General features: G+C 35.7%; 1 protein-coding gene across 1 annotated transcript; it reads right to left on the reverse strand.

Annotated features, from left to right (window-relative positions):
* Window positions 1-2,807: 2,807 nt before the first annotated feature.
* LOC112524447 (glycerol-3-phosphate dehydrogenase SDP6, mitochondrial-like) lies at window positions 2,808-10,510 on the reverse strand. Its single transcript, XM_025134267.1, has 7 exons — window positions 10,123-10,510; window positions 8,606-9,079; window positions 7,787-8,118; window positions 6,681-6,841; window positions 6,176-6,434; window positions 3,806-4,138; window positions 2,808-3,194 (listed from the first exon to the last, which is right to left on the reverse strand). Exons 1-6 carry the CDS (start codon window positions 10,496-10,498, stop codon window positions 3,839-3,841), a joined length of 1,902 nt encoding a protein of 633 aa, XP_024990035.1. The 5' UTR covers window positions 10,499-10,510; the 3' UTR covers window positions 2,808-3,194; window positions 3,806-3,838.
* Between the last annotated feature and the right edge of the window lie 2,681 nt (window positions 10,511-13,191).

Here is a 13,191-nt window from a genome sequence, read left to right on the forward strand (position 1 = left end):
AAAAATCCCCGTTTCCCCGTTGGGGATCCCCGTTCCCCGTTGGGGACGGGGATGGGGATGTGATCATAATCCCCGGCGGGGATGGGGACGGGGATGGGGACACATACGGGGGATCGGGGACGGGGACGGGTATTGAGGTCCCCGCCCCATCCCCGCCCCATTGCCATCCCTACCCATGTCGCATCAAACGTGGGACAGTGAAATCTTGTCCTGTCCCATGTCGTACCAAACATGAGACAGTGAATTTTGTCCCGTCCTGTCATGTCTTGTCCCATGCACCAAACACAGCCTTAAGAGAACTGATTTTAAAAAAAAAATATATATATATATATATATATATATATTAGCAAATGATATAATTTAAGATATTGTTTCATTTATATTTGAAATGAATTTGAAACAATTTCATCATATTAAACAATTTCATAAAAAAAATTCACTAAAATAAACAATCAAATCGACTGTTTTTACAGTTTATACAAATAGATTGGTTTGCAAAATATCTCTCCCCTATATATACACACATAAATAGTACATAACAAAATATTTGCACATAAAAATGATCGTATGAGAATGAAAGTTAAGATGACAAGTATAAGAAGAAATTTGTATTCTTGATAACTTTTAATCCCACAAAAACTCATGAATTGAGAAAATTGATCTAATTGTCTTTTCAACTAGGATTGATCCAAGAATAAAAATTCATTTTTACCCTTCCTACCATAACTTTCATTATCACCGGAACCCAACCCATAATTATCCTTCCTACCATAACTTTCATTATCATTGAAATCCAACCCATAATTAGCTTGAGAAGGCAGAATGGTTGAATGCGAGCACAACGGGGGAGAGAAAGTAAACTTGATTTCTTAATCATCATTTGTTTATATATTATCTCATGAAACAATAAGTACCGTTTTTAATTACGTTGGATATTACTAATTTAAGAAACAAATAGGTTATTTGATTTAAATATGTGTTTTTATAAACTTAAATTCGTAAATTTAATAGAACATGGATATTAAAAATACTCGGTATGATTTGTAGGATTTATGATAGAACTACAACAAATATATTTTCTTTTTAAGCAAGAAAATCATCATTTCATTGTTTTTTTTTATAAAATGAAATATAAATATTATTAAAAGAATAAACTACAAAACTTAGTTCTTATGATTTGTTAAAAATAACATTTTTTTTCTTTTTAGTTTTGAAATTACAAGCTGGTCGCTATGGTTTGTAAAAGCATCCGAATTTGGTCTATCTCTATAACAATCAGGGACATTTTCGTCCTTTTATCGATTGCTTTTGTCCTTTCCCAAAAATAAATTCACATGGACGAATATCATAATATCGATTTTGATTGTGTAAAAGATAAAAAAAATCGATAAACTGATGAAAATGTCCCTCATTTAACAAAAAAAAAATTAGCAACCGTTAGTGGAAGGGACCAAATCCAAACGTGTTTTGTAAACCAAAATCGTTATCTTATAATTTCAAAATTGCAGGAATGAAAAACGTTATTTTTGACAAATCACAAGGACCATATTTGTAGTTTAGGGGTTGTTTACCCAAATACTTACGCGGTAAATACTTATCGGTAAAATTCAACACTATCACTTATTTACTGGGTAAAATTTTAGTCCATCAAAAAGACATTGTATACAACAATTTACCTGGTAAGCACTGACCATGGTAAGAGTCATTGTCCTCACTTACCGGGTAAGACTCTCGGTCTTTGCGTTCGTTCTTACAGAGTAAAATTCTTGGTGTTTATCATATTCATCCATAAAGATAATCTAACTCGATAAGCACTTACCCGGGTAAGCATTTGATAAACGGTCCCTTACTCTTATTACAATTATCATTTATCATTCTGATTATATTAAAGTGAACAAAACAAAAAGTTATACTAAAATAAATTCAATTCCATTCATGTCATTAAATCAGATTCAATTGCATTTTAAATCCCTCAAATTCTAATTGCTTGCGGATTTCATTTCTTTCAAAAAGAACAGTTTAAGAACCAAATGAATGATGACCATTTTGGATTTTTAATTCGGATGGGTGTTGAATTATGATATACAAAAGCATTTAAAGCCTTGGAAGGCTATTAAACACATTCACAAGACAAATATATATCTTTTCCTTTAAAATATACAGCAAAATGTATGAAAATTTAATGAATTTTATCTTAATTCTTATATAATGTAACAAGCAATTCCTTGTGGGAAATACTTTTTTTTTAAGGATATATGTAACAAGGTTTCAAAATTTCATATTTAATGTAACAAAGTTTCTTTTTTCTATCCATTTTGATCAGTAACCTATTAATATTGTAACATTTGGTTACATGGATGCCAAATTTATTGCCCACATTACCGTATCCTTTTTTATAACCAATTTGTAAACCTTTCATAAACAAATATCCACATTCTTAAATATTACACGATCAACATATTACCGGCCGCAACGAGTACAAAATATAAAATTTATTACATCAATAGATAAAAATCGTACACTAAATAAGAACTAAGCGCGAGGTTCAAACGAGAATGCCTTCATTTTACGAAAACACAATAACATTTTTTTACCATAGTCAATCACATGTGATACTAAATCAAAAAAGCAAACAACCTTTTGACGTGACATAGGTCGCATGCTAAGTCACCACCAAGTTGTCCCGTATATTATCACATGTGATAAGAATGTTCTCACGTTTTTTATAAAAGGAAAAAGTTATAGTTTGTACCTCCACCTTTTTGATTTATTTTGCCTAAGATCATATACAACTTCCCCAGTTGGTGGATCACAAAGTTCTGGTCATTTTATTGAAAAATTTGGTAGAAACACATGATCAAATGTCACAAGTTGCTGTTTTAATCTGGGGCTGAACAACAACCAATCAAACGCAGTGCAATTAAACATTTGCCTATGATGATTTGCAGTGAACTCAAAGGTTGAAAATGGCCTATTTTTGTAACCCAAGACATCAACTTGAACCATATTTTTCCTAAGGGTACTCCAACCCTTGATTCAGTAAACCACAAAAGAACATTATTTTCTACCCGTATGGTTAAAATTAACAAGTCGAAGAATACTTGTCAGATGAGCTTATTAGTTATGAGCTATAACCACATACCGGACCATAGAGGAAGGTGCATCCAGCTCCTCGGGTTCTACTTATTACAACCCTACAATGGAGAACAAATTGAAGTACAAGTAATAGTCAGTGTCATGTTTGTAAAGACAAAAACCAAATCAGTAATCACTAAAAACATCATTTTTAAAAGGGTCGATCACAAAATAGGCATTTATGGAGTTCAATCATATCACAAGATAACCAACTTTTTCCAAATTAGCACAAAATAGCCACCTATGTTGCAAAAATACCGAGCAAAGCTCTTGTTTTGAAAAATATACCTTTTTGGCATATCTTACTCCATTTTGTGGGACCACTTCGAAAAAAATAAGCATAACCTTCAATTTTGTGGGACCATTTCGCAAAAAGAAGGGTTTTGCTCTCCCTTGTTTGCAAAATCAACCAACAAAGTTGAATAAAATATGTCAAAAAGTACATTTTGCAAAAAAAAAAGGGGTTTTGATAACAATGGGTGTCAAGCCACCTTACGCGCACCTCGACTAATACCATGAAACCTCGGAGAACATCCATGACAAGTGGGTTTTTGCTCGTGCTTTCTGTCGGAAGTGCAACTAGTTTGTGCTAATTTGGAAATAGTTGGTCGTTTTGTGAGGTTACCCTTTATAGTTAATTCTTAAAGTACAACAAACAACCGATTCATACCAGGGGTGACTGAATGACAGTTGAAAGGTCTCACTATGTATGCTTCCCGTCATGAAAATGAGCATTCTTTGATGACTTGAAAGATTCAAGAAACTTTGTTGCTGTCTCGAGCTCTTGCTTCTGCCTTCGCTTGTCCCATTGATGCTCAGCCGCCAGTATCTCGATCACACGGGGCAGTGCTCGGCCTGCTGCATCAGTATCGAGAAAGGCAAGTCGGGATCTTCTAGCAATGAAATCTACTGCAGATTCACAGTACTCATTTCGAGCACAATAGGCAACCTCAGCTTCAAGGTATGGGTACCCATGGGCAAGCCGCTTGCCCAGATTTTCATCCTACAAGAATAGCATTGTAGATAAAGAAGCTCAGTAAAACCATTTAGCAGTCAGAAGATATAATAAGTTCAGCAGAGGCTGTGTTAACAAGAACCATAAACAATGTAGAAAAATGATACTCCCTCCATTCCATGAAAGTTGAAACTATTAATCAGGAACTTGGTTAAAGGAAGTGTCAGCAATTGATTAACCATCCTAATTTAATAACAATATAGAGAGATTTTGTGAACCTAAATCTCAATCAATTTTCTGCAATGATGAGAATGAGTGAAACGGTAACTTTAACCTAAAAAACTGCCAAAAAGAAATCGTTACTTTTTAATGGAAATTGTTTCAATTTTCATGGGACATCCTAATATGTAAATTGTTGCCATTTTCATGGGACAAAGAGTACATCAGTAGTTCGGTACATGTTAATTGCTATGATAGTAGGGGTAAATGCATTCTAGCTATTTTCATATAAACCGCATGTTTGAGCAGCTGTACTTCTACAAACAAAGGCCATGGATTGTGAAATTGATTGACCTTCTGGAAATAAGAACTCTATCCATTCAGCTCCCGACACAAATAAGAAGCCCCACTCTACAATGTGATCAAATAGATGATTTGGCAAATACACTAGATAATGTATATTGACTCAATTCTGAAGTAAAGAAAAAAGTGGACCATGTCAAACAAAATGAATCACTTGTCCCATGAAAAATTGTTTCGGCACACATTTGCAGACTATTAAAATTTTCCTTCAGAAGTTTAAGAATCTATGCGCAAAACGATCTCAAAAGCTTCTATTTAAATAGACTAAATTAACTCTAAGAAATATTTTACCACTGCAATTTTCATGGGACAGAACTGGGGTTGTTGGCAGTTGCTGAATGGTTTGGTACAGAATAATTCAGAGGCTCTCATGATATAGTGCAAAATGAAATATAATTGTTTGGTAATTGTTTACAATGAAATTAGGGCGCGAGGCTCAGGATACAAAATCATTCAGAGGGTTTTAGAACCATTAAGAGGCAATGATTCACCTCTTAACGATTCAGAGGCTGCTTCTTAATGAAACTATTAAGAGGTAAACAAACAACCCCGAAGAGTACTACCAAAGTCAAAGGTGTTCGTTCTCTCATCCTGAAATTGCGGATAACGAACTGAGTAATATGACCACAAAAGTCAAAATTCTATCAGACTGAAAGGTCTTTTTTATCAGTCGGAATGTCAACAATAGCATAGCACATCTTTTTAGTCTTACAAATGATATTGTCATTCACAACTGCTTATGCCTCATGGGGACAACTTTGTCTTGTTACTCTCAGGTTGGCCTTGGTAACTAAAAGAAATTCATTGTAGACTAATTTGCCTCTCGCTCATAGAAATGGAAATTGGAAGATAGTTGATCAAACATCTACAAAAAGTGTTCATRAAAATGTAGAGAATATAGTACAAAAAAGAAACATCCGTGCATTTCTCAAATGATATTGTCATTCACAACTGCTTATGCCTCMTGGGGACAACTTTGTCTTGTTACTCTTAGGTTGGCCTTGGTAACTAAAAGAAATTCATTGTAGACTAATTTGCCTCTCGCTCATAGAAATGGAAATTGGAAGATAGTTGATCAAACATCTACAAAAAGTGTTCATGAAAATGTAGAGAATATAGTACGAAAAAGAAACATCCGTGCATTTCTCACAGCAGTTCCATCCACACTTCCTACTGATACTAGTCAAAGTGAAGGAAAAAAAACGTGTCCTATAAATATATAAACTGCCAACAACACAAATATCATCATTGTATTTACAGAATGCTTCAACTGAAAGAATTCACTTGTTGAATCCTAATGTTTCCTAATCCCGAATAGTATTGAGAGAAGCTCAACAGAAACAGATACTATTTCTGAACATTAGTGCAAATTTCAAGCAGCAAAATTTCGAAAGAGATTTAGAATAATGCCACAGAAATTGGGAACACAAACATCTTACCAATATAGTAATATGTAATTGGCAACAAGATAATTTGACTGATGCTTTAGATAAGGGGAAAAACCTGAGCTATGACAGCTACTCTTTCAGCCATGGTACCATACGAATGAGACAAATGCTTAGCGGCAGCAGTATCCATAACTCCAGGAACAATTCTACCATTGTTTCCCATTTTCATTCGCACATATTCTTGAGCAAGGACGGTGAAAAATGCTGGATCCCATCCATCTCCACCCACTAGACGTAGGTTGGACGTCAAACTTCTGTTTGCCGGGTTCAGCTTTCCAGACTTGATAGCTGCACTAACTGCATCTTGAGCCATGCTGAAATTGGGTGATATTTAGCACAATACTAACACAACAGATGCCAACATAAGCACAGTAGGCAAAAGACAAAAATTAGAGAATTTTTGAACAGCTATAATCATGGTGAGTGATTTGAGAATTGAAATCCACTAGTTCAGCTACCAAGCAATTAAAACAATAGAAGGATATGGAGAAAGGTATAAAAGGGTTGCTTGGTTTGTTTATATCATTATTAAGGAACCAATCAGAATAACATAAAGCTACCTTCTATATGTGGTCCACTTTCCACCGGTAATTGTGACCAAACCAGGAAAATCTTCACAAACAACATGATCCCTTGAAATGCTCTCTGTGTTCTTTGCATTCGGATCAGTTGCCAATGGCCGGATTCCACTCCAGGCAGAGAGAACATCTGTGCGCCGTACCTATACAACCCAGCACATGTAGGTCTCAACAAACCACTATGAGAACAAAATAACAAACAAAGGAGGCATCTAAATTGAATCATTTATATCTCTCATCACAAGAGGAGTATAGGACTACAGTTCAACTGAGAAACTTAAAAGATTCGACTAATCAGCAACAAAGGTATATTACAAATGAACTTATCAACATAGTTTCATAATCACTATAAGTTTCTCCAAATAGTCTCCTTGAATCACAATAATTTTAGGTATATTGACAAACTTATCGATGTATTACAAAAGGGGGAGTATGAAAGAACTCCGGAAGGTTAGATGTAACAGAAGTATCATACAACCAACCCCTATGCACATATCTTACTTGTTGAAGAACAAAATCACTAAGCTTCTTCGATAAGAAGTAGCAGGAGATGGCCCTTATAAAAAAATAATGTCTTAAAAGTTGAAAGTTACAATGTTAGACCAGTTACATGCTATGTAGAGAAAACCATTCCAACGGAATATGAAAGAGGTAAGTACATGCCAAAGTCACATACATGCAAATATATAAAAGTAGACACATAGATAACAACAAAAAGACCCACTAGAAAAGCCTTCAACAGTAACACAGCCAGCTAATACTTATAAACCATAATAATAACCCTACATAAAGCCAGCTTGTAATAAAGAAATATAAATTAAAAACAAACAGTTGACATCGCAGAAACAATACATGTTTATCTAGAGCAACCAGGTTGGAGTTCAGGAGCCTGAGATAACTGGTAAAGAGATGATTTTTGTGCAGAACTATACATATATCCATGCTCCATCCTTTCCTTGGTTTTAAGAGTGGCATTTTTTAGGGAAGGCATGAAAAACAAGCAAATAAATCAATGATGTACGGTTCAACTTCAAGTTAAGGTGCAGAATGCAAAAACACTAGCTATCTAGGAAGTGAAACCTACAAACCTTAACATTAAGATAATCACAGATGGCATCGAGGATAAATTCAATTTCGTCCTCATGAGGTTCTGGTAGCATGGTAATGCTTGTACTGGAGTCGGTTGTACCAGCAACTGTCCTTCCTAACCATGGGAGCATGAATACAACACGTCCGTCCTTTGTCTTAGGAACAATCAAGCCCATTCCATCAGGAGAATAATAGTCAGGCAGAACAATGTGCACACCGCTGCTAGGACAGATAATTGGGTTTGCATCTTCATAAGCCATATTTCTAACAGAGTCGCAAAATGGTCCACCCGCATTAACAACAACTTTTGCATATGCATCAAATTCCATGCCTGTACAAAAGAAAGCATTTCAACACAAAAGATGCCCAAGTTATGTATCACTAGAAGTTGGGGAACAAGCAAATACAAAAAAAAAAGACAAAATCAAGACGAGGAACATAGACACAGATGCCCCTGAGTGTCATATCAGGAGAAAATAAGGATTTTCGATTGTCTATGTGCGTGTGCATACCTATAAGATCAATCAGCTACAGAGACAAAGAGACATACCAGGTTCACCTAGGAATGCAGTGTGCAGCTAATGCAAGAATATAAAATGTGACAATACAAGACTGGATTGCCATGATGTTTCCAACAAACTTCGGTATTTTTTTGGTTTATACTCCAAATTTTCAACAGCTTACTATTGCAATAAATTAAAAGCCACAAGGACAGTAATTCATCAACAGGAACAGAAGAAAGGAACATAAACCAATATAACACCCATATCATGTGTGTGTCATCAGATAACATCAGAATAAAATGCTGTTAGTTTTACCTGATAAGTTGTCCCGAATCCGTGCTCCTATTATCCGCCCCCCACCATCCTCTTTAAGAAGGGATACAACTTCGGCATGATTAAGTACAGCGGCTCCTGCTAATGCAGCAGTGCATGCTAAGGCAACATTAACCCGTGCATCATTCATTTGTCCATCATAATAGACTACTGTTCCCTTCAAACTTCTATCTTTGCCTTTCTTTGCAAGTGTGGGGAAGAGTTCGGCAGACTCTTGTGCAGAATAGTACCTGGATAGATGAAGTAGACGTCTTCCTGCCACCAGATCGTACATTTTCAAGCCCACCCAATAGTAGACTGCCTCAAACCAGCTAAAACATGGTGTCATGCAAGGTAAAGCATGGCACATGTGCGGAGCATTATCAATAACCTGTTTACGCTCCTCTAATGCATGAAAAACCAGCTTTAGTTGCCCGTAATCTAAATTGAATACCGCTTTCTCCAAGTAGCGAACACCTAAAAGGCATAAAATAAATTAGCACAGCCATTTGATTGGCAAAAAATAAGAACAGGTAATAATCCATTATTTATTGATGAATGGAGACCCCCTCCATTTTATTTTTACACAATTTAAGTAGATGACCCTTGTAATATGGCTCATCATTTGGATCATTGGATGCGTATTCATGGGCTCCGTTAAAAAGATTTTCCAATTTTTTGTCAACAATGATAGCACATTTAAAACACTGAAAACAATAATCCTTGAAAAGCAGGGCAATCATCAGTTCATCTTAAAATATGTGCTTCTTTTCAGCTCTATACAAGCCTCATCTAGAAAAAAAGAGATGCCTTGTATTTCTTTGTGAAAGACCTTTTGTCTAACTGGTTGTCTTCTCCACAATATAGAGTAGTTGTAGTTCTAATCCATTTTTTGTTATTAATTTAATTAATCCCGCCTGCTTGGAAAATCCAGAAAATAAACTGAAACAATATAAGGTTGGAACACAATGATTGAAAACACCATGGTACAAAACTTACTTTCCTAGATGAAAAGAGAATTCGTGTCTAGAGTGTTTATTCTATCTGGAACAACTGTTTTTGCTTTATTTGGCTTCCATCTGGTATCAAATAAATTAGAAAGTTATTCTAAACTTAGGATAAACAAAAGGTAGTGATAGTGGATCAGTTCTCTGCATCCTCCGCTTGTGGTTTTTTGCTTTCCGGATTTTCCATGTAAAATTCTCAGGTGTCAATGTCTGTTTGCTTTACTTTCATTTATAGGATTGCTTATTGATTGATTATGCTAGTAAATGAAATAACTAGCCACTGCAATCTGATTTCCACTTATCTCTGTATTAAAACTTTGTTCGTGATCTTGAGGTTATACACGTTCAATTGACCTAGTTTGAGTCAAATCACTTGATTGTACATCGGGGATTATTGAATTACAACAATTCACGATCACATTCGATTCATATTCACAAGTTGCAACTGGCCGGATGTCATAACAATTGTGCATGATCAAAAGTATCGAGTCCAAAACAGATCGCAATAGGTACCTCCGTGAATTAACTTCGTAGAGCGGGATGACGTTCCAGAAGAGAAGTCATCTCGTTCCACAAGGCCGACGCGTAGCCCTCTGGTGACGGCATCGAGAGCGACGCCGCATCCGGTGGCGCCTCCACCGACAACGAGAATGTCGAGYGGATTAGAKGAATTAGCAGCGRCGAGATATGACTCTTGTACGGCACGAGAAGGTACAACCGCTACGGGGTCTGTGATTTTCCTCCGGATTGCCTCTAGGGCTGTACCTCCGCCAGCGACGTCGCTGGAGGAGACGTAAGGGTCACGGAGTGCCACGTAGGAGCCGCCTACAGCGACAGCGAGTGTAGCGGCCGTGACCCCTACGCGCCGAGCGACAAAAAAACTTGCCATGCTCTGTTTCAGAGAACGTGATACGGGAGAGATGGAGCACTTTTTTGAATTTCTGCTATCGCTTTTCCTTGGGAACTGTAAACAGAAATACTTGGGCCCCACATTTGGGGCGCAAAAAACCCGAACAACTTGATCGAGCGAACAACGGACAACCCAACCCCAATCAATAGCCTATCCCAACTGCAAATTTTTTCCATCGTAGATTTTGTTTTGGAATTGAGTTACCATCATTTTGAGCCAACCTACTAAACTGATATCTTAAAGACTTTTTGACAGTTAATGAATGATTTGATGCAGAATAATTAAAAAATTAAGTTGTTGGAATGATTAAGAAGCTCTCATCATACAGTGTAAAATAAAATATAATTGTTTGATAATTGCTTCATATGAAATTAGGGTGCTGAATGGTTAAAGGAGACCGCAGATACAAAATTATTCAGAGAGTTTTAAAACCATTAAGAAACAATTTTTTTTTTATCAAACAAGATTCACATTTTAATGATTCAAAGACAACCTCTTAATGAAACTATTAAGATGTAAACAAACAGCACCTTATTTTCCTTGACATGGTAAAGTCAAAAACTCACTTTTTCAATTTTCACGTTTGGGATGACATGGAACATGGAATTAGATAGGATAAAAAATGTTCTATTTTGTTCCAATGAAATAGGTGGAACAAGATAGGAACATAACTAGAAGATTATCAATTTACATTTATTTAATATAACCCTATTATGATATCTACAAGCCTCGTTGGTTACCTCCACCATAACTACCACTCGTAATACCACCTCTATCTCCACCATATCAGCCACAACAACATGCTCCACCACTGTCGGCCGCCACCGCCGCCACTCTTCACCATCTTCATATCATCCACACTCACCATTGTCCACCAGTCATCACTGCTTCTAACTCCAGCATAACTATCATCTCTACCTCTACCTCTACCACTACCACCACCACTGCCACCTACCTCCTTCTCTGCAGCAATCATCATCTCCACTTCCACAACATGATAGCAGTCACCACTCCTCTACCTCAACCACCACTACCCCCTTTTGATCGCTGCCACATCCATCATTGTTGTTGCAACAACCTTCATTGTCGCCTCTGCCAATTCACAAGAATATTATAAGCTGAATAAACATAGGTTTCATTTGTATGAACCAGAGTTCTTTTTTAACTATCCTTAGTTATATGAAATTCATCATTCAAAATCTAGTGCTATTATATATGTTTGTATACAAATGCTTATAAACTAAATTATTTGAACATTACTTTATTTGTGTCATTTATAACTACATATAGTACCAAAATTGGCACAAAATGAACACAACTAACCCAACCCAATGCAGACGGTTTTAGACAGAGTTGGGTTGGAGTGGGGGGTTTTTTTTTCCCGAATTGTGTAAAGTTGAAAATTTTCAAATCACAAACATTTAGTTGAGTTATTCAAATGCCTTTAAGCATGATAATTGGGAAGGTACCCCAATCCCCCCATCTTTGTTCACGTTCCCGTCCCCATCCCATTGGGGAATTTGATCGCATCCTCATCCCCATCCCCGTCCCCAACGGGGAAATGAAGATTTTTTTTCCGTTTATGTAAATTTTTATTAAATCAAAAGTGTGAGACGCTAAACATGCTTAAATCTCACATTTTTCAATAAACCTAAAATCAAAAGAAATTTAATTTAATACAAAAAATGTACTTTGTCATATAATAATTAATAAATCAGAAACTCATATCAATTATATTTATTAACTGTTGACTGTTTCTTATCAATATTTTTTATTCAACACCGGTGATAACCATGTCACATACAATATATCATTGGTTGATTAAAGTAGTGTATATTCAAATTGTTTTTATTGGTAAGTATTTGTTACAAAATATTTTCTAAACAACAGTTTCAATTAGCGTCTTACATAGACCAAATCTTGTATTCCCATACCACACTCTTACATGATTAGAGATTACCCAAATTTCTACCGGTAAACATTCTCTAAGTATAATCTATTTGTAGGAGAGTAAATGATACGAGACCACTCGCGAGCTACTCGAGATCGACTCGGTCAAAGATCGGTCAACACTCGACTCGACATATTAATGAGTCGAGTCAAGCTACCCAATACTCGACTCGGAAAGCTCGTGAGATATTTGATATATAACATTTTTATATATTTAACATATAATTATTAATTTACCGTTTAATTATAGTTAGTTTTGGTTTATATGAATTAGTTTAAGTAATTAGTTAAATGTATACGTTTATATCTTATTAATACATAGAGTTAGGTTCACGTGAGACCAAAGGTTTTTCATGAGACTCGTGAGACCAATTTATGTTCATTGATCAACTTTATAAGCTAATGATCTAATGGTCTAAAATTGCACGATGACACTTTTGTAATTATTGAGAAGTCTCGTGGCAATTTTGTGATTATGAATGTTGAGATTGTAGATCTAATCCAAGAGTTGAAAATTGTTTTTACGGGTCTCACGAAATTTTTTTGGTCTCATATGATCCCAAGTCTTAATACATAATATATATATATATATATACATAATATGGTGGAGGTTCAAACGAGAACCCCTGTGATTTACGAAAACGCGAGAACAACTCAATAACCWCAAACTTTTTTAATTAATAAATTAACTTTTATTATATATAAATAATTTAATAAGGGCA

This window comes from Cynara cardunculus, assembly GCF_001531365.2.
Source record: "Cynara cardunculus var. scolymus isolate 2C chromosome LG 13, CcrdV1, whole genome shotgun sequence".
In the NCBI taxonomy this organism is placed as follows: Eukaryota; Viridiplantae; Streptophyta; class Magnoliopsida; order Asterales; family Asteraceae; genus Cynara; species Cynara cardunculus.